This window comes from Periplaneta americana, chromosome 2, assembly GCF_040183065.1.
Source record: "Periplaneta americana isolate PAMFEO1 chromosome 2, P.americana_PAMFEO1_priV1, whole genome shotgun sequence".
NCBI classification, from domain to species: Eukaryota; Metazoa; Arthropoda; class Insecta; order Blattodea; family Blattidae; genus Periplaneta; species Periplaneta americana.
The window spans coordinates 188,756,838-188,780,380 of NC_091118.1; the positions used below are offsets into that span (position 1 = coordinate 188,756,838).

Below are 23,543 nucleotides of genomic sequence, written 5' to 3' on the forward strand. Positions count from 1 at the left end.
ATGATTATATTATCAGCTTTTAAGTGAAAAGATAGGACATGTCACCTTTTGTTTGAATAAGAAATGGTAGTCTTGTTTTGACTGAACAGACGTGTAACCTACTAAAGTTCAAATGTTTACATAACAAATAATTATAAAAGTTCCAAAAATATTTGCCATGGAATCGTTTACTAGTTTCCAAAATTTTACAGAAGTATACCATTAATAATTTTGAAATATTTAAATAACAAATAATAATGAAAGTTCCAGAAATATTTGTATATGGAAGGTTTTCCAATTTAAAATACTTTATAGAAGTGTATCCCAATTAACTTTCAAATATTTAAATAACAAATAATTATGAAAGTTCCAAAAATATTTGTACATGGATTCCAATATATTACAGAAGTGTACCTCGTATTTCAAATATTTAAATAACGAATAATTATGAAAGTTCCAAAAAATATTTCGACATGGAAACGTTGGCTAGTTTTCAGTATTTTACAGAAGTGAACCTATATTAATTTTCAAATGTTTAAATAACAAATAATTATGAGAGTTCCAAAAATATTTTATACATGGAGAAGTAGTTTCCATTATTTTACAGAAGTGTGCCCATATTAACTATTAAATATTTAAACTACAAGTAACTATGAAAATTCTATCAAATATTTAAACATCAAAACGTTTAATACTTTTCGGTATTTTACAGTAGTGTACCCCTATTAATTTTCAAATATTTAAATAACGAATAATTATGAAAGTTCCAAAAAATATTTCGACATGGAAACGTTGGCTAGTTTTCAGTATTTTACAGAAGTGCACCTATATTAATTTTCAAATGTTTAAATAACAAATAATTATGAGAGTTCCAAAAATATTTTATACATGGAGAAGTAGTTTCCATTATTTTACAGAAGTGTGCCCATATTAACTATTAAATATTTAAACTACAAGTAATTATGAAAATTCTATCAAATATTTATACATAAAAACATTTACTAGTTTTCAGTATTTTACAGTAGTGTACCTCTATTAATTTTCAAATATTTAAATAACAAATAATTATGAAAGTTCCAAAATTATTTGTATATGGAGGAGTTTACTAGTTTCTAATATTTTACAGAAGTCTACTCCTATCGAGTTTCAAATATTTAAATAACAAATAATTATGAAAGTTCCAAAAAAATATTTGCGTATGGAGGAGTTTACTAGTTTCTAATATTTTACAGAAGTCTACTCCTTCCAAGTTTCAAATATTTAAATAACAAATAATTATGAATGTTCGAAAAAAATATTTGCGTATGGAGGCGTTTACTAGTTTCTAATATTTTATAGAAGTCTACTTCTATCGAGTTTCAAATATTTAAATAAGAAATAATTATGAAAGTTCGAAAAAAATATTTGCGTATGGAGGCGTTTACTAGTTTCTAATATTTTACAGAAGTCTACTTCTATCGAGTTTCAAATATTTAAATAAGAAATAATTATGAAAGTTCGAAAAAAATATTTGCGTATGGAGGCGTTTACTAGTTTCTAATATTTTACAGAAGTCTACTCCTATCCAGGCTCTGATATTTAAATAAATAATTATGAAAGTTCCAAAAAACTATTTGCTTATGGAGGTGTTTACTAGTTTCTAATATTTTACAGAAGTCTACTCCTATCGAGTTTCAAATATTTAAATAACAAATAATTATGAAAGTTCCAAAAAAATATTTGCGTATGGAGGTATTTACTAGTTTCTAATATTTTACAGAAGTCTACTCCTATCCAGGTTCTAATATTTAAATAACAAATAATTATGAAAGTTCCAAAAAAATATTTGCGTATGGAGGCGTTTACTAGTTTCTAATATTTTACAGAAGTCTACTCCTATCTAGTTTCAAATATTTTAATAACAAATAATTATGAAAGTCCCAAAAAAAATTTTGCGTATGGAGGTGTTTACTAGTTTCTAATATTTTACAGAAGTGTACTCCTATCGAGTTTCAAATATTTAAATAACAAATAATTATGAAAGTTCCAAAAAAAAAATTGCGTATGGAGGCTTTAGTAGTTTCTAATATTTTACAGAAGTCTACTGCTATCGAGTTTCAAATATTTAAATAACAAATAATTATGAAAGTTCGAAAAAAATATTTGCGTATGGAGGTGTTTACTAGTTTCTAATATTTTACAGAAGTCTACTCCTATCGAGTTTCAAATATTTAAATAATAAATAATTATGAAAGTTCCAAAAAAAAAAAAATTGCGTATGGTGGCTTTACTAGTTTCTAATATTTTACAGAAGTCTACTGCTATCGAGTTTCAAATATTTAAATAACAAATAATTATGAAAGTTCCAAAAAAATATTTGCGTATGGAGGCGTTTACTAGTTTCTAATATTTTACAGAAGTCTACTCCTATCTAGTTTCAAATATTTTAATAACAAATAATTATGAAAGTTCCAAAAAATATTTGCGTATGGAGACGTTTACTAGTTTCTAAAATTTTACAGAAGTCTACTCCTATCGAGTTTCAAATATTTTAATAACAAATAATTATGAAAGTTCCAAAAAATATTTGCGTATGGAGACGTTTACTAGTTTCTAAAATTTTACAGAAGTCTACTCCTATCTAGTTTCAAATATTTTAATAACAAATAATTATGAAAGTTTCAAAAAATATTTGCGTATGGAGACGTTTACTAGTTTCTAATATTTTACAGAAGTCTACTCCTATCTAGTTTCAAATATTTTAATAACAAATAATTATGAAAGTTCCAAAAAAAAATTTGCGTATGGAGGCGTTTACTAGTTTCCAATATTTTACAGAAGTCTACTCCTATCGAGTTTCAAATATTTAAATAAGAAATAATTATGAAAGTTGCAGAAAATATTTGTACATAGAGGCGTTTTCTAGTTTACAATCCTTTACAGAATTGTCCCCAATTAAATTTCAAATATTTAATAAGAAACTCCTGCACTGACCTTTGTGCCGTTTATCATCTCCACCGTGGTGCATCCCGCGTGGCATGCCGAATAGAAGGTGTTGCTGCGATCTGTTGCGCAGACTGGCGAATATTTAACAGCAGGCCCGCAGTCACAGTCGGCATTGCAGGGAGCTGTTAGATCCCAGCTGTAACAAGTCAACATTGCATTTCTCATTTTCAATTAATGCAGTAGGCTAACAATAATTATGTGCACGTGTTTTCTGACGCCGTTTGAATCTTTGTATTTGCCGAACAAAATAAAGGCACATATTTTGTATCATAACCTGCAAGGTCATACATTTCTCTTTATTAAGTGTCAATGCCAGGCAGAACTAATCGATACGAACATATGAAGACTTTGTCAGTTATGGATTCCTTTTTCGTAATTTATTTCCTACAATTTATAATGCTGAGATGCCATAAAGTTTTGTATCCAACTCTTGGATAATCTTATTATGAAAACTATGGCACTCACTATTGTTCGTGCGAAAAAAAAACATTCACTCATGCCATAATCATCAAAATTATCCACTTGTTGCATAAATAACTAGTACTTCATTTTATGAAACATTATATTATACGTAAGTCTAGTCTAAAAAATGAAACAAATTGAGCAAATCAGCATCATAATTTTTTATTTTCTTCTTAGCGTATTGAACTTATGGTTTACACAGTCTTTGTACGTAACATGACTATGGACATTTTCATATTATCCGCTTGTGCTATGCGAGATGACATTCGTAGTTGTTTGCAATAATTGTAGAAGAAGGGATAAATATGAAATAAATAGTTGAGGGAGAATAAAAATAGTGCATAGATTATAATATGATTTTATATTTAGTGATCTTTAGCTGCACTTATGTCATTCTTGATTTGATGGAATATTTCTTAATTAATTTGTTATTTAGTAATTGCTGAAGTCAAATGTAAACGAAAAAATCTATTTTCAAGACATATAACATTTTTCATATTATTTTTTAAAATTAAATAGCTAATTATTTCGAACGTATGAAAACATAAATTTTCACAGCGTAAAATAATATAATATTATATATATATATATATATATATATATATATATATATATATATATATATATACTTTAAGCTTCAATTCTGCTGAAACCTATTCGTGTCAACTTTTAACATTTATTTTTCTTGTTTCCATGGAAACAAAACACACTTTTGCGTAATCTGTGTGTTACAATTAGTATAACATTATAATGTCGTAACGTAGGAAACCGTAGGTTTATATCAGCTCACGAAAATATCTTGTATTCGATCATGCCGTAAAGCCGACCTAAATATTTCAACAAGAAAACTGCCGTGACTAAAATCTAGCTATGGGTAAGTGTCTAATAATTTTTTCTTAAATATGAATTAAGTAATACTATTCTTTCATTGTCTTTGAAGAATGATTTTATTATCACTGTAATAATTACGGTTCGACATTTTCACGATGTACAATACGGTGCTTAGTTTATGATTTTTTGTGTCATGTCTCAGATGTATGAAATTCAGCGTGTAAGCGACTTCATCACTGCGGAAAATAGACAACTTTTAAACCACGTTGTTTTTATAAGTTCATTTCTTGCGTCGTTCGAAGATGGAGTTTCTATTCAGCTTCGAAGCGGTTAGCTTTACATTTATGAAAGGGTGCAATAGATCAGTAAAAACAGTAATTATTTTTCAAACATAAAAAAATAGGGAATGTACTATTACAGATGATCACTGGATATTAGTGAACGGAGAATCAAACATCTTAATATTATCTTACTTACTTATGGCTTTTAAGGAACACAGAGGTTCATTGCCGCCCTCACATAAGCCTGCCATCGATCCCTATCCTGTGCAAGATTAATCCAGCCTCTACAATCTTATCCCACCTCCCTCAAATCCATTTTAATATTGTCCTCCCATCTCCGTCTCGCCCTTCCCAAAGGTCTTTTTCCTTCGCCTCCCAATTAACACTCTATATGCATTTCTGGAATAGCCTATACGTGCTACATGCCCTTCCCATCTTAAACGTCTGAATTTAATGTTCCTAATTATGTCAGGAGAAGAATACAATGCGTGCTGTTCTTCATTGTGTAACTTTCTCCATTCTCCTGTAACTACATCCCTCTTAGCCCCAAATATTTTCCTAAGAACCTTATTCTCAAACAACCTTAATCTCTGTACCTCTCTCGAAGTGAGAGTCCAAGTTTCACAACCATACAGAACAACCGGTAATATAACTGTTTTATAAATTCTAACTTTCAGATTTTTTGACAGCAGACTAGATGACAAAAGCTTCTCAACCGAATAATAACAGACATTTCCCATATTTATTCTGCGTTTAATTTTCTACCGAGTTTCATTTATATTTGTTAGTGTTGCTACAAGATATTTGAATTTTTCCACTTCTTCGAAGGATAAATTTCCAATTTTTATATTTCCATTTCGTACAATATTTTGGTCACGAGGCATAATAATATATTTTGTTTTTTCGGGATTTACTTCCAAACCTATTTCTTTACTTGCTTCAAGTAAAATTTCCGTGTTTCCCCTAATCGTAGTTTGTGGATTTTCTCCTAACATATCCACGTCATCCGCATAGACACGCAGCTGATGTAACCCGTTCAATTCCAAATTCTCTCTGTTATCCTGGACTTTCCTAATGGCATAATATTCTAGAGTAACTCGTAGTGTCGACATCAGCTCCAACTGGCAATCAAAATTGGCCGTTTTATAACACATACGAATATAGTAGGCAAACAGTACTACTACCTACATACTATTAATACTACCTCGTACTACTAAAACTTGTCAGTAATATCTATGTATACGGACCTATGGTCGGGCTTCATCTCACCATGAAGGTCGTCTATGGCACAGCTAAGGAAACCGTAAGAGAAATGGCCCATGACATCCAGGGACTCGACAACGACGTTCCAAGCTGCCAAGTAGCGGGGCCTGGGTTTGAACTTGGATATGACAGCGCCGGAAGCCATAATTCCCAGCGCTGAACAGATGAGACCTACTGAACCTAGAAGTAAATAAATAAATAAATAAATAAATAAATAAATAAATAAATAAATAAGTAAATAAGTAAATATGCACATAAAATATGAATACAAAATTATAAATAAGAAAATTAATCTACAAATGAATGTATGAATAATATTATATACTCGTAAATATACAAACTAATGAATAAATGTAGTCTACAGCTGAAGGAATAAATTAAAAAGTAAATATAGAGAAAAATATAAAACTAAACATATAAATAAATATGTAATTAGGAAAGTGTGATATAAAATATATCCACTCATATAAGATAAATTAAAATATACACCTTGAGTACACAACCTTTAACACTATTTCACTTCGGAATATGTATTATATATTTTTCGCGTGTTAAGTATTACAGTACCTGGTTAACAAGATTCAGCCTGTTATTGGTCATCTTCAGAACTTTTTTGCACTGGTCTTGGCTCCAGGAAATGTAAATAAAAGGCGCCAAGACCAGCACCAACCAGTTCTGAAGATGACCAATAACAGGCTGAAACGAAACACAGACGTCAGGTCCTTTTTATAATGTCCACAATTTTAATGTTCATTTTATTATGTCCATTACATAAAAGTCCATTACACTATGTCCATAAATATATGTCCAATGAAGTATATGTCCACTTTATTTTAGTCCAATTGCACAAATGTTATGTCCACATTTTTACGCCCACTACATGACTGTACAATATATTATGTCCATCTACAAATTGACTTCAATTCCCTACTAAATCTCTTCTGCCTGTTCATCTTCACACAGCTTCAGATGATAAGTTCTAATGTGTCCTTTTTCGTTGTAGTGGTTGTAATCCGAACAATCTCTTCTACTCGACTTAAATTTTGTAGGTACGATCTTTTAATAGGGAGTCGCACATTCAAATTCCCGCCAAAGAATTGGATTAGCTATTATAATTTCATTATTCCTTTGGTCTTTCTTGATAAATTCCATAATTTTCCAGACCGACGAGTGAAGTGTGACGATGTTTCTGAAAGCGGTTGTGCCAGCTCTCGACTACGTTAGTTGTTCGATGCTGTCCTGCCAGAACCTGATTATAAGTGTTCCATATTTCAGGGCCAATCTAGGTGGCATTGTTCCTCGTATGTAAGTTCTTTCCATGTACAATGCTAAATCCATTATATCAGGCGTAATATCTTCTATATATATAATTTGAACTGGTAATGGAAATTACGGGAAAACGGCTTAACGGATTTTAATAAATGGCCCCTCATTTTGAAGCTTGGAACCCAAAGTTTTTCGGAAAAGTAGTGGTTTTCAGTGAAATGTCAATTTTCCTACAGAATTTTCCTATTTTCCAAAATCCATCTGTTGTCAGTTTTGAGAACTAATTTTATTGAATCACGGCCGACTTGATTGAATTTCAGAACAAAACACACACTACAATAAACAATAGGCTATTACGCGAAGGCCATGACCTGCAGGATTGCCGACATATTTAGAGCTCAATTCAATTTGTTATTAAAAAACTGATTCTGCAGTGTGTAATTTTCTGAGTACAGCTGTGTATTGGATATTAAAATCTACGAAACTTGGGTAGTTTGATGACATTGTTACCATTAGAAATTAAATATTATTATAGTTAATATCATGATGCGTCTATTTTTCATTAATTGTACATAATATTGATGCTATATTGATGACATGAAAGTGAAACGTTTTGAGGTTATGTAAGTAAATGTAGAGAATATCTTAATTTAGATCTTCATTTCTATAATTTACTGAGTGGCTGCTATATATAACTACAAAACTTAAGTAAGATAATAATATTGTTATTAAAAATCAAATATTTTTATACTTATTAACCCAGTGGGGTTGAGTCTTTTTCCATATACTTAATGGCGATGTAGTGTAGATATTGATATGTGTCATTGTCTTCAGTATTGGCTCGAGAGAGTGCAAAAATTACAGTTCCTAAGGAAAGATCAAAAGGTATTACTTACTGATAAAATAAGAGGCCCAGAAAATTTTGTAGTCTCCAGATCATTTCAGCAAGATCTCTTAGTAGGATAAAATGATTTTACGCTTTACATTCCAAGTTCTACATGCAGCAGCTATACGAAAATGCTATTGTTCGAAAGCTTAGCAAACCTGACATTTTTTTTTAACTTTCACCTACAATCCACAATGACCTGAAATAGCTACTGTTATTGTCCTGACATTGATACTTGCGTTTTCGCGTTGAAACTCAAAAACTGAAGTTGGATAGGTTCAAGAAAAAGTATTTGGCCTAAAAAAATCCATTCAGAGGGAGTATGTTTCATTATTATGTAAGCAAATAGCTATCAAAAAGACAAGTATTCTTCATTGAAAATAAATCTGAAAATTTTTATTTGAACGTCTAACTAACTTAGTTTGCAGCAGCATTTGCTGCACAAGCCACTAGTTATCTATAAGGCTATCAAAAACAGTCTGAACATCTTCCAGTGGTACAAAAGGAATTGACAAGAAAGTGGACTTAAATAAAAGTGGACATAAATGAAAGTGGACTTAAATAAAAGTGGACATAATAGTCAGGGACCCAAAAAATGGACGCACATAAAATGTGGACATAAATGAAAGTGGACAAAAATATTAGAGGACATAAGTCATATGGACATGGTTTCAATGGACTTAACGTCTTGGAAGCGCTGAAACTAGTCAACAAGGTACCGTAATATTTAACACGCGAAATATATATAATACATATTCCGAAATAAATTGAAATAACAGATAGGGTAGGGTATCCAGGAACAGATAGAAGGAGCTTAATAATTAAAAAAATAAATACGTAAGGACGTAAATACAGAAACATATATTTAAATAAGTGAACATATAAATAAATAAAAAGGTGCGAAATTTTAGGGTTAACTGCAGCTATTCTTAAGAGGAATTTCGGGTTTTCCACCATGTTTTGAGACATTTCTCTCAGCACAGCCGCCGTCCAGCTACTCACGAAACCAGTACAAGACTTCTGATTTACTGAGAAATCGGATGAGTGGCACCTTGACCTTATTCGACTCCGTTAGGACTTCTAATTTTAAATGACACTTTTAACTTGTTCATACCTGTTTTACACATGTGAAGTCTGATTAGTGTAATATGTAGCTAATCGGAGATGTATGCAATGGAGGGGGGAAGGAACTGACAACCCTACCCCATTATCTCCTGGCCTAGTTGCCTCATAAGCGAAGCCATGTTAGTATTACTTGTGGGGTTCAAACCTCTCTTCGGACAGTTGACTAAACAACAACAACACAGGCTATCTGTTTTTTCTGTCTTACAATGACGTTTCATTAGTATATATATTTCTTTGTAATTGTTGATTTATAATTTATATTTCATACATTTCATGCTCCCATATATTCTGTAAATATTCCACGTTTAGTATTTGTTGCAATGGACTAAGTGAATTCAGTTTTGTTTCCATTTTGTTACATTGTGTGTTATGTTTATGTACAGTCTTAGAAAAAAGTTTTGTCACACAGATACTTTATAAGTCCCAGAAAGGAGGCAGTGCGCATGACCAGACGTACAACGAAACAAAACTAATTTCATCACCTCAACTAGTCGTTACCTTGTGAACCAGTCTCTCGTTCTCTGATCATGCTCACTGCCTCCTTTCTAGGATTTATAAAGTATCTGTGCGACAAAAATGTTTTCTAAGATTGTATACAGGTGTTAAAAAGTGTCCAATATTTTAGGAGGTGATAGTATGCAACAAAACAAGAAAAAAATGTCTAATAAACATGGGTCCTACAACACATACTTTCTGAGATCTGAACACTTGTTCATAGGAGGTGCTCAATGTGACGTCCATTTATGGCAATGCATTTTTCTGCCTTACAATACAGCAGGCCACTAGATAATCATACCATAGTTGACACCCCTGGCATGGAAAACTGATACGTCGCAAGGAATAGTGAAAAGAAAAGTTTGGTTGCGGATATGAGCGGGGTTCAGTAGAGATGGTGTTGTGAATTTTCGTAATCAGCATGTGTAGGCTGATGAAAATTCCCTTGCACTTGAAGAAACAAGGCATCAGCACCGATTGTCAATCAACGTACGGACAGGCGTTCTTGGCGATAGATTAAGCGCCATACGTGCTACCACAGAGATTAACTGGGGCTCGTCATCAGGACTTTCTAATTAACGTATTGCCTACCTTGCTGGAGTATGTGCCATGTCAGCAAAGACTACAGATGTGGTTCATGCATGATGGCACACCAGCACATTTTTTCCGCAATGAGCGTGAACACCTGACGCTGACATTTCAAGACCGCTGGATTGTAAAGGGAGGCCCCACACTTTGGCCTGCTCGTTCCTCAAATCTAAATCCCCTAGACCTTTGATTATCAAGAACAACCAGGGCAATTTCAAAGAGTGCGTTAAGGCTCATTCACAATGAAAATTAAACATAACGTAAGCGTTAACTTAGGAATATAAACGTTACGGTAAAATCAAGAAGTCATAACATCATTCACGATGGGAACATAAACATAACAGCAAACATAGTTGGTAACCATGGAAACATAACAACGACGCTTATTCCTCATATTCTGTCGTATACTTCAGCGCTCCACGATTGTGTTCTGTTTGCTAATCACGTAAGCATAAGCATGAAAGTTTGGAGTTTGCAAACTTTCATGTTAACGTCTTACGGTAATGTTTATGTCAATGCTTATGTGAATCATTGTGAATGATCCCATTTGGTAGCCTGGGCGCAAACTTCTTTGTTTATGTTACGGTTATGTTTAATTTTCATTATGAATGGGCTTTTATTCCTTACCACGAAGGGCAGAGGAATGCATTGCCATGAATGGACGTCACATTGAGCACCTCCTATGAACAAGTGTTCAGATCTCAGAAAGTATGTGTTGTAGGACCCATGTTTATTATACATTTTTTCCTCGTTTTGATGCATACTAGCACCTCCTAAAATATTGATACTTTTTTAACACCCTGTATAACATGAGAATGTTAGGTTAGGTTATTTATTGGAATCGACAACCGTTATTATTCTGGTATGCAATGGACTCATTTGATATCGTCGTCTACCAGCAAGATAGGCTTTACTATAGGCCTCAGCTGATGACTCAGGCACAATTGCCCCAAACTCTCAGGGCCCGTGTAAGAGATTTGTATAAAACTGATGAACCTTAATATATATTGCGACTCGGCTTGAGTACCTGTGATTAGACTGGATTTGGAGGCAGACTGTCGGAATTGAGTCTCCATATATTTGGGCATGAAAGTCCAATAGCCAATGAATCCGAACATGAAGAACACAGAACTGAAGGAGTTGAAGAGCAGGACCTTGTTCTTAGCTAGCCTGGTCAGCACCATCTTGAAATCTGCAACAGAATTAATTGCATGTCGTTCATTTTATTAGCGACAACAATAATTGCTTCTTTGTAACCTTTTTGTTATTACATGTTTCTTTCATATACAGGGCTTTCATTTCAAAACTTTCCAGTCTAAATAAATAATTATTTAAATTTAATTCAATTGAAACAAAACACATGCCAATTTAAATAACAATAATAATAATAATAATAATAATAATAATAATAATAATAATAATTTATTTAACCTGGCAGAGTTAAGGCCATACGGCCTTCTCTAACACTCAACCTGGAGTAAAATTGTGTTACAAAAAACACTACAAATTTACAACGTACACTACAATTTTACACACAAAACTGAATAAATAATAATAATAAAATGTAAAGAACAAGTAAGTAGAAATCAGACATAATATATAACATACAGAAAGAAAGAAAAAAGCATAATAAAATGTGAACAGCAGGTCAAAATAAATTAGACATACAAAGTATAAAAAAAGACAATTTTTGATAATAATAATAATAATAATAATAATAATAATAATAATAATAATAATAATAATAATAATGATAATTATAAAAAATAAGAATAGTAATAATAATAATAATAATAATAATAATAATAATAATAATACTAATCTATACTAATAATAAATCTGTAGCCGAAATTTTTCTGGTAATTTTCGATTTTCCAAAAATAATTGATCCCAACATATATAATTAACCACCCTGAAACCGAAAATCGCTTTTTTGAAATTTTTGTTTGTATGTCTGTCTGTCTGTCTGTCTGTATGTTTGTTACCTTTTCACGCGATAATGGCTGAACGGATTTCGATGAAAATTGGAATATAAATTAAGTTCGTTGTAACTTAGATTTTAGGCTATATGGCATTCAAAATACATTATTTAAAAGGGGAGTTATAAGGGGGCCTGAATTAAATAAATCGAAATATCTCGCTTATTATTGATTTTTGTGAAAAATGTTACATAACACACGTTTCTTTAAAAATAATTTGCGATAAGTTTTATTCTTTGAAAAATTTTGATAGGACTGATATTTAGTGAGATAAATGAGTTTAAAAATTAAAATAACTGCCATCTAAGGCCGTGTAATGAATTAAAAAACAAATGACTTCGTCTATAAGGGGCCTTTGACAGCCACAATCGAAAGCTATGAAAGATAGCCTACAGTTAATGTTTCTGCGTTTCTATGAAGGAATATCGGAAGTTAAATTAACCGATTTGTATAATTAATTATTAATTCACCATTGGAAAGTGTAGTTTCTCTAGATGGACATAATGCTATAATGTTATCAGAGTAACGTCTGAGTGAATCGAGGACAGGTAAGATTAAAATAGATTCTTATGCACAGAAAACTTGATAGGCTATTCTGTATATTCGTTTCCTGTATTTCCTAAACTAATTTTTATGACCAAATGAGTGGTCTCTGGATCAAAATGATCGCATTTTAATTTTTTAATTCAATTTAAATTAAGTAACATAATAAACGATTTATCCTTCTATCAAACACGAATGTTCCCTGGATCAAATGACCTATTTTAATTATATAATTACTTTATATTTATTTCTAACGGGTGCAGCGGAGCGCACGGGTACGGCTAGTAGTAGTAATAAAATAGTGCAATACAAAGCATACAATGAATACAATATTTTTAAGTACACGCAGTAAGGAAAATTATGATTACATATAGCTCAAGTTATCACGTTAAATATTGAGGGGGAAGTCTGAAACCAAGTTTAATTGCATTTTAGATTTCACCCCCACCCCCATCCACCCCACTTTGAAATTTCAAATGGCATCCCTATATTTTATACTTAAATATGAAAGAGCACTCAATTGTTTATACACCTCAATCATTTGTTTTTACATTTTCTGTTTTCTATCGTCGCCTGGCAAACCTGGATTGTTTGTATTATTCATTAGAGCTGAAGAGAATAAAGCTACAAAATCATATTGAGCATTTCATGTAATAGATGTGTTTGTGTACTAATTTATTTTAAAATGGTGTATACCCTTCAATAGAGAACATAAATCATCCTTATTGATTAAATTTAGAAAACTACACAAAATAAGCTGTGTTTTCATCCTACAATAAACTGATTATAACAAAAATACAGGTTGCCAGGCTACGATAGAAAACAAAAGATGCGAAAACAAATGAATGAGGTGTATAAACAATTGAATGCTCTTTCATATTTAAGTTTAAAAATGTAGGGGTGCCATTTGAAATTTCAAAGTGCGGGAGACTGGAGGATGGGGGTTACATCTAAAATGCAATTTACCCTTAAATTGGTAATGTATCCTATATGCTACAACAGGTTAATAGGCTATGTGCTATAATTTTAATAGAGCAATAGAAAAAAACTGTAGGAAAATTAAAATTTCACAGTACTATAATATTGCACAACATATAAAATATGGACATTGCCATAGTTGTTTTCTTTACAGTCCGACACGGTTTAATAAACTAGTGTGAGAAATGAACTGCCAATTCAAGGGTTAAGCCTGGTTTCAGACTTCCCCCTCAATATCTAAATTGACGTATTAAATAACGAGTTATTTAGAGTGGGAAGTTTTGAAAAGAAAGCCCTGTATAATGTAGAAGGTCTAAAAAGAGGAACATTCACATTAAATAACATACGGTACGGAAAGAATTAGGAATGAAGAGTTCTTTGTAAAAATATATCCAAGGTTATCTCTCAGAGTTGCGTAATATCTGTATTAAATATCAATTTAACTTCTCCTTTCCAAACAGTCAGAGTTTCTGTCTGCTTACGAACTGTCAAGCTTCTTTTGATTGACACTTAAACGTTATTTATCAATACAGGCTACATATTCCTTAGTCCAGTAGGCCTATTCTGAATTGTATACACTTGTTGTAGTTTTATATCTATAACAGAATCAGCTCAATGTCCTTAATGTTTTCAAAAGTATGAACCAATATTTCGTTTAACTCACCTGCAAAGGATCGAGCGGTGCTCTTCTGGGTTGTCTCCCCCGCTGCGGCCGCAGCCATCGTCCTCTGTGCCGCTCGTGGAAGCTTCTTCGGGAACATGGCGAGCACTAGAGCCAGTATCAAACACATCACCCCGAATGGGCCCCAAGCTAGAACGGACAAGTGATGTCATTAAAATCACTTTCATTCAAACAACTACGGCATTACCTCGGAGAGCAAAATTTTCATTCCAGGTCAATACGTCCACAGCACAAAGTTCAAAATACAGAAAGTTCACTACAAAAATATCCACAACTAAAACGTTAAATCAAAAAATATCCAATATATAGAAATGTCCACAAGTCAAAGTGTCTAATATTGTATGGTAGGCCTATATACAGCGGCGATTATTCAAAATTCTTTTCGAAGAGGCTCATTTCGTCAAATACAATCTTTCTATCACCAATTCCATTGACGCTAAATAATCCAGTAGTTGATACGTAGTCGAGACGTTTGAGATGGGCAGGGCATGTAGCACGTATGGGCGAATCCAGAAATGCATATAGAGTGTTAGTTGGGAGACCGGAGGGAAAAAGACCTTTAGGGAGGCCGAGACGTAGATGGGAGGATAATATTAAAATGGATTTGAGGGAGGTGGGGTATGATGATAGAGACTGGATTAATCTTGCACAGGATAGGGACCGCTGGCGGGCTTATGTGAGGGCGGCAATGAACCTTCGGGTTCCTTAAAAGCCATTTGTAAGTAAGTAAGTAAGTTGATACAGCGTCGTTAAATAACCAAGTAAAAAAATGTGATTTTCCCTGAACCCAATATGAGCAAATACTGGGTAACTATCGGTGCTGGACCCCGGACTCATTTTACCGGCATTATCACCTTCGTTTCATTCAGATGCTAAATAACCTGAGGCGTTGATACAGTGCCGTAAATAATTCAATTAAAAATCCTCCTTCATCTTCTTGAATACCCATTATTACCGTATTATTACCTTGGTCACCTTGTCTCCCCATTTTTCCCTTGCCCTCTCCTTGTTCTACTTGTCTTACCTTCGTTCTCCTTGTATTATCCTTGTTATCCTTCTTTTTCTCCTGTTCGCCCTGTCTTCTCGTTCTACTTCTTTTCACCTTGTTTTCCTTCTCTTTTCGTTCTTCTTGTATTCCCCTTGTTCTGTATGTTTTCTTTATCTTGCCCTTGTTCTCCTTACCTTGCCTTGTTCTCCTCGTATTTTTTGTTATTCTTGCATTACCCTTGTTTTCCCATTGTTCTCTTTGTACATTTATCTTGTTCTCCTTCTATTCCCTTTGTTATCTTTGTATTCCCTTTGATTTCCGTGTTTAACTTCTCACACCATCCACACGTAGTTCTATATAAAGATATGTTGCGTGATGAAGTTATGTACCTGTAATTGATGTAGGCTATTTCTCTTATTCCGTAACCTTGTTAGTAAATTTGGAGTTACCAGTTCCGTGGCAGAAAAAACGGTTAGTAGTCCAAAATATATAAAATATTATAATGCTGCGATCGTTTTATAAGTCCAGAAAGTCAGTCAAATTCAGACGTGGAAAATATAGTTCGAAACTCTTTTGGAATTCGCATCAGCCAGAATTTTCCTGACTTCAACAGTCATCATATAGGTATAAACCCTGAAAATTCCATGCTGTGGGATTAGGTTTACTTAAAATAAATTTTTCTTCGCCGCCATTGCATTACTGGGTGTTCAGTTCAAAGTGTGTCATGGTTCGCTATATGCCGTCATGTGGCTAGCCGATGAGCCTAGAGAATTCAATCTTCCTACACTTCCGCAGAGATATATAACCTGTGAGGCAGAGAAGTTGCCTCGCAAGTACGGCGTTCATTCTGAAGAGTACGTACCGATACTTACGGTAACGCCGGTAGTGGCAGGAATGTGAACTGTTTGGAAATACGTACTGTCGGGATATGGGGAGAGGGTTAAGACGATTACTTACGTATTTGTTGACATTAACTTCGACGGTCAACATGGACACGGAGCATTTGATTTGTGTTGTGGAATGTTACCGTACGCAACCGATGATAACAAATACCCTGCGTACGACTTGCCGGCGCAAAACACAGTTCGAAAGAGGTTATGATAGCACACACACCGTACAGACCACCATCTGTTGCTACGACGTTCAAGTTATACCGTACACGTTCTCAAGTTCAGATTGAAGAACGCCTTAAATAATAGGCAACTTCTCTGACATATAAGCTGAAACTCGCTTCAAATCGGTGACCCAACAACAGTGACGTCATGACACACTTTGAAACGAACACCCAGTAGAAGCGATAAATTACTTAGAAAGTCCAAGAAATTAGACAGAAATTTCGTCTGAATACTGAAGAAAGCCTGGAAGTGAGGTTTTTATCACATGATGATCAAAGTAGAAGTACAACAAAGAAAAAGTAATAAACATAATTGAAAAGAATATCTAATATAAATTATTATAATTATATATACAAATGAGAGAAATTGGTTTTATAGGTATAATAAAAATATTCTTCAGTAATTTTTTTAATTTTAGATTAGTAATTTTGCATAGAAATAAATTTCATTGTTTTATAAATTAAACTTTGGTTTTATTATTTTCCAACGAAATTTCAAAAGTGACTTGACTTTTGAAACTTCATATACTTACCGTGCCACCACGCGCCGATCCATCTGGGATCTTCACTCGTTATTGTCGGATGCACCGTCGTGTCTACGTATACTTGCAGAGCATACGATCCGTACAAATATCCGATGGTGGGTCCGAGCATTCGTATGCATTGCCATATCGCTGAAAAAGCCCAAAAATTGGTTCTTTTTATTTCTATATAATAGAATTACAGTCTAGTTTTCCAAGAAATATTACCCTCACATCACAGTTCTCTGTACACCGACCTGCTTTACCATTCTCACCATTATATTCTGGATCTACGGATTTAAAATCCGGACGAGACTCTCGGCAACGAATTCCATCAGTCGACAATACTACGGAATTACTGATTTAGGGTCTACTCATGCATGAATTTATTGTTAAGTAAATAAATCAAAGCTTTTACTGCTTGTAAGTTTGGATACTGTATGCATTAAAAATTACATTTCCAAAATAATGAATAATCTTCTGAATCAATAGTCTTGTAAATATTCGGTAAGATTCAAGAATAAGTGTAATTTCACTTGATACCTTCTACTGCTGGGTGAACAATTTATCTCCGTCCGGAAAACGGCAACTTGTGTTATCGGCTAGCGCGCTCCCATACGCCGGTTTCGAAGACAGCACAGTGTCGGTGATTCGACAAACAATGAACTACAATATTAGTGTAAAATTTTATTCTATGTTTGTAGTTATTAGTAGTTAGGCCATGAACTACGCCCAATGATGGTACCTCCCATCGCTACGGGCGTGAGGACGCGATCCTGGATGTAAAATTAACCGTGCCGTACAGTCTCTCCTAGTAATATCTCGGCGTCGAGACTAGCTACAGACCTGTGCTACCACTCATTTGATATGTAGTCGCGAGTCTGCAATATTAAAATGATAAATAATAGACACGAGCGATGCACTTTGAGTGAACTGTAGTGAAAAATGTATTGTGAACTGGAACTAATTTCTGAATGTCTCTTTATGTAAAGAGAAAATATATTGCAAGCCCTTCATTAATTACTTCTCTTATGATAGGCCCGGAATTTTCTGTTATAAATTCAGAGCAGAGAATGTAACCAAATGGGATTGTAAGAAAGTCTCTAACACAACGACATTTTAGAGCTGAGTGGTGAAATTATGACAGGGAAAACGAAATCAAAACCTGAAAATGCTATTCCCAAGGTCTTCTTTGATAACCACAAGGCCAAAGTTCGTCGTTGGTGTAACAGTGCATTGAAATTAACATTACGTACTAATTATATTTACAAATATTTACTGCCATTCAGTTTGAGCTGCAAAAATCAGGAGAAAAATGAGATTTGGAAGAAGTAAGAACCATAGCTGTTACCCAGTAGAAATGGAGTCTTGTTCTTGCGCACGTTGTCGTCCAGATAGGAGATCCCCAGCGTGTAGTACATGGAGGTGCCGATTCCGAGGATGAAGAACGAGACGATGAATATGGCGGACGGGATGGACGAGAAGCTGCCGACGGAGCAGTCTTCCTCGTCCTGGTACTCGCTTCTGCACACGAAGGCTCTGGAGTCCTCTGCAATGAGAGAGGCGAACTGTCAGACAAACCGAATAGTTTTAAAACTCTTTTTATAACTACTTTCTGTCTGCAGTTCATTTTTAAGAGGTTTTTCAGATAAGTCTTTGAAATAAAATAAATAAATTTAATGTTTTTTTTTTTCTGTCAATGACTTAACATGTTATACATAAGGTATAAAATCTTTATACTGCATATTTAATTGTTGGTATTAACGTTTTCGTCGATTTTACTTGCGACATCATCAGATACCATATTTTTTACATTCATAATATACATTCATGGTATACAAAAACAGAAGTTATTATATTATGAATATAAAAAATATGGTATCTGATGATGTCGCAAGTAAAAGCGACGAAAACATTAATACTAACAATTAAATATGTAGTATAAAGGTTTTATACCTTATGTATAACATGTTAAGTCATTGACGGAACAATATTAAATTCATTTATTGTGTTATTCTTTCTGTCTGTGGTTTTTCATCATTCCAATTCGGTTTACTCAAAGAAATACGCTATATTCTTCCGCCGCTCTTACTAAAAGGTGGGCGTGAAGAAAAGTAACATAGGCTTGTATTTTAGGGTGTATATTATTTCTACCATGTTTGAAATTAAAAAAAAAAAAAAAACTTACAGGTTCCAAATCACTGTTTCTAGCCAACATCGCAACAATGACAACACAGACTTTTCAATGACATTATTAAAGTAGGAAAGTTCAGGATAACAGAGAGGGTTTGGAATTGAACTGGTTACATCAGCTTCTTGTCTATGCGGATGACGTGAATATGTTAGGAGAAAATTCACAAACGATTAGGGAAAACACGAGAATTTTACTTGAATCAAGTGAAGCGATAGGTTTGGAAGTGAATCCCGAAAAGACAAAGTAGGCTATATGATTATGTCTCGTGACCAGAATATTGTACGAAATGTAAATATAAAAATTAGAGATTTATCCATCGAAGAGGTAGAAAAATTCAAATACCTTGGAGCAACAGTAACAAATATAAATGACACTTGGGAGGAAATTAAACTCAGCATAAATATGGGAAATGTCTGTTTTATTCTGTTGAGAAACTTTTGTCATCTAGTCTGCTGTCAAAAAATCTGAAAGTTAGAATTTATAAAATAGTTATATTACCGGTTTTTCTGCCTGGCTGTGAAACTTGGACTCTCACTTTGAGAGAGGAACAGAGATTAAGGGTGTTTGAGAATAAGGTTCTTAGAAAATATTTAAGGCTAAGAGGGATGAAGTTACAGGAGAGTGGAGAAAGTTACACAACGCAAAACTGGACGCATCGTATTCTTCATCTGACATAATTAGGAATATTAAATCCAGACATTTGAGATGGGCAGGGCATGTAGCATGTATGGGCGAATCCAGAAATGCATATAGTGTGTTAGTTGGAAGACCGGAGGGAAAAAGACCTTTAGGGAGGCCGAGAGTAGATGGGAGGATAATATTAAAATGGATTTGAGGGAGGTGGGATATGATGATAGAGACTGGATTAATCGTGCACAGGATAGGGATCGATGGCGGGCTTATGTGAGGGCGGTAATGAACCTGCGGGTTCCTTAAAAGCCATTTGTAAGTTTATAGATATTAATGTTCATGACCATTAACTTCTTAATCTTTCGGTTGTTGATGCACTACATTCTGGCGAAATTATATGAGAGCAGTCTACTTGAAATTCAAGGTTGTTAAGTATATAAATAAACTCCTTGAAAACAGTTTTACCATTGATGACACTGTCGTTGATGGTGGTGATGACGTACGGCCCCGCATACTCGTGGGTCAGCTCGAGAGCGTCTTGTCCGGGTCCGAATATGAGATGGGGCACGAGCCTCATGAAGCACGACAACCCGACCAGCAGACATCCGCAAGCGACCCACCGGGTCTTGTGGCCTCTGCCCCCCAAGTAGGACAGCAGCAGAGAGGAGCTCAGACCACCGATATCCCAAGCTGACGCTATCAGACCTGCGGACAAGCCGGGCCAATCTGTTAATGAATGTTACTTGAATAAGGGTTTCGTAATACAGGGACATCACTTCATTTTACCAGCATTTTTAACATTAACCTGAGTATACTCGGAAACACTGTTACCCCCCTTCCATTACAGGAGTTTGGAGTTGCTAGTGAAATATGTAAAAAAATTAATTTTACTAGCTATAGGAGGAGAGAATAGTAATATGCGTTACAAGAGCGGTATGTTGAAGTTTTCAAATTCGAGGAAAAGTTTGAAAAAGCGAAACGTAGTTGAGCTTTTTTAATTTCCGAGAATTGAAAGACAACATACCGCTCGTGTATCGTACATTATTTTGTGCGAAGATCGCTTATTACATACCTGAAAGAGGAATTTATAATTAGTTGCAATGAAATCTCCATCTTGGTTTCTGTTCAATGACTGCAAATTTGGAAAACAAAAATATCTATCTTCAACATTGTTGCTTTAAAATGTTTTCTGTGTTTACTGTACTCCAGCAGGCCGTGATATACGTCTGTCTTCCCCCCCCCCCCAGTCTATAAATTCGAACTTAAAACAAACGGTAAGGTTATGTAATGATTTATTTTTCATTTTAATATTTTAACAATATTGTTTATATAACATATTGCAGTAATAACATCGGCATCTGGAATCTTGTTGATTTTTTCACCCCTTCCTTAATCGAATGCAGTAATTTTAGTGGAGTTGTAGAGTTTACTTAATTTTTGCAAATATTTAAAAACAATAATTAACAGTGCAATTTAGGTGAAATTGCAGTGGTAAGTTTCCAATTTATAATTATTACTATATTGAACGTCTCTAAAAATAATATGTTAAAAGCCTAAAGCAGTAAAATCAATATGCCACTTAAGCGGTAAGAAGAGGGAAATTGTTATGTGTGTTAGGTTGGGAATACTGAATGTGGAATTTTAGACTTTCCGCGGATTGGTTTTTTTGCGGAAACCAAGCAAATACGCACGATCTCGCACAAAAGTAATGTATCCATTTATGTTACAGGGAAATACAGTATTATGATTTTCAGTTTGATCATTACTTTTACGGTATTTAAAAAAAAAAAAAACAGTAGAATAGTAACATTTTTTTTCCACAAACTCAATTCTTCAGGCGGTTATATTCATTATGTAATGTCTATTTTATCCAGCATATTACTAACCTAATTTATTCCTGAGAATTTTGTGAGCACTTACGTAAGAAACCCAAATTTCTATAGCTAACTTCTTGACTGACTTAAGGACTTCCCTGCATCCTTTCTCTAGTATCTTCTACAGCATCTTCTGTCACCTTTGTTGGCAATCTTACATTTTTCTTCCTTTCTGTGCACTCTGTTGCTCTAAATTTATCTACCAGATTACTGACATTTCTACGAAAATATTCCGTAATGATATAATCAGGAAATTGCGAAAAATAACTGTTGTTCACATTCAGTTATATTGTAATATTCCAGTTTCCATCATCGTCCTTCATACCTACAAACATTAAAACAAAACTCTTGTTTAAATAATGCTGTTAAGTGCCGTACTACGAGTACATTTGGAAATGCAGGTACAGTAAAAATTGAAGTAAAAATAAAATGATGTCCCTGATAGTTTGGGAATCAGTTACGCTATGATGAAGTTTTTTTTTTTTTTTTTTTGTTTTTTTTTTGTTTTTTTTCTGAGAACCGGTATTTTTACTTACCGCTTCTTCTCATTCTGTCATAGCTCAAGTGTCGTCTTAATATCGCAATGTCTTAATAAAATGCGAGTTACATAAATCGTTACCATTATAATGAGTTATCAATTCTCTCTAACTCCCAAAGAGAAAATGTAACTCATTATAATAGTAACGATTTATATGGGTTACCATGTACTAACAAGGGATGTACTTGACCTTGAACGCTCAGAACAGGACGAAACACGCTCATAAATTGCTCATCACAAAAACGCGCAGTTTGCATGGGAATGACTCACACCTTTGCTTTTGTGATGGGTGATTTATATTAAAAGTGTATTTTTGTGCGGTTCTGAACGTTCGAAGTCAAGTACATCTCTTGTTAGTACAGTTTAAGTCAGTGGTAGTCAGCACTCGCTGAAATGGGTAACGGGTAAGGAGTGTATCGGAATATACACCGTCGTGCAGAAGGGAGAGGGAAAAAGCATACCCGCCAGCAGCCACGTATGCACCCTAGCGCATCCCTTATCCGCGGGTAAGACACACTACCTCGAGAGTGCACTGTGCTGATGACCGCTGGTTTAAGTGATCAGATCTATATAGATTTACATCAAATAGCAACACTTTTATTGTAATAACTTTATTATTAATGTTCTTATTTACGAATATTGTCAGTTAAACGTAATATTATTGTTAAAATATATTGGCCCTTATTTTAGTGGTTCTCTCACTTGTATCAAATGTACTAAAAGTCGGAATAATCATTTAAGGGATGGATAAATAATATTTATGCTCGACCATGCCGAAATGTAGTAATTATACACCTGGTAGCAGTCCTTTAATGCATGTCATTAAAGTACGCCTATTCATTAAAGTTTAGGTTTTCGATTATTCTCGGATATGCAATCGAAAGACAACTAGGGAAACGTCACGGAGGCTGGAAATCCAATACTGTCGCAGAAGGTTATGTTCTGTTACTACAGTATAATAATTAGCGTTAATTGTAAATAATATTCAAATAAATTCAATTTGTCATCCCGTTTTTCAATGTCGAATTCAATTTCAAGGTTATATCAAGATTAATTTTTATCTTACTCTCTAGATTATATCAAGGTCATCGACATTCGTTTCCCGGAAAAAAAATCAATGCTTTTGCGTCTGCGCACATCTCACAATTTATGAGGTAGGCTATTGCACTCTCTCACATAACAATAAACAATGGTAATTAAGACGCTCGTATGAAAATTATGAAACGAGCGCAAGCGAGTTTCATAAACATACTCGCGTCTTAATTACTACCATTATAGGCTCGTTGCATAATGTACTATTAAAAAAATACTGACCATAATTTAGATTTTCATTCACGCATT

The 23,543-nt window shown here is 33.9% G+C and overlaps 1 protein-coding gene across 1 annotated transcript in view; it reads right to left on the bottom strand.

Moving 5' to 3' along the window:
- The window catches only part of LOC138694953 (solute carrier organic anion transporter family member 74D-like), a 65,676-nt gene that overhangs the window by 14,820 nt on the left and 27,313 nt on the right, over nt 1-23,543 (bottom strand). The window contains exons 4-10 of the mRNA XM_069819174.1: nt 20,256-20,495; nt 18,318-18,515; nt 16,979-17,119; nt 14,326-14,472; nt 11,189-11,353; nt 5,786-5,981; nt 2,953-3,100 (exon numbers count right to left, since the gene is read on the bottom strand). Of these exons, the coding sequence (XP_069675275.1) occupies nt 2,953-3,100; nt 5,786-5,981; nt 11,189-11,353; nt 14,326-14,472; nt 16,979-17,119; nt 18,318-18,515; nt 20,256-20,495 (1,235 nt within the window). The remainder of the gene's footprint in view (nt 1-2,952; nt 3,101-5,785; nt 5,982-11,188; nt 11,354-14,325; nt 14,473-16,978; nt 17,120-18,317; nt 18,516-20,255; nt 20,496-23,543) is intronic.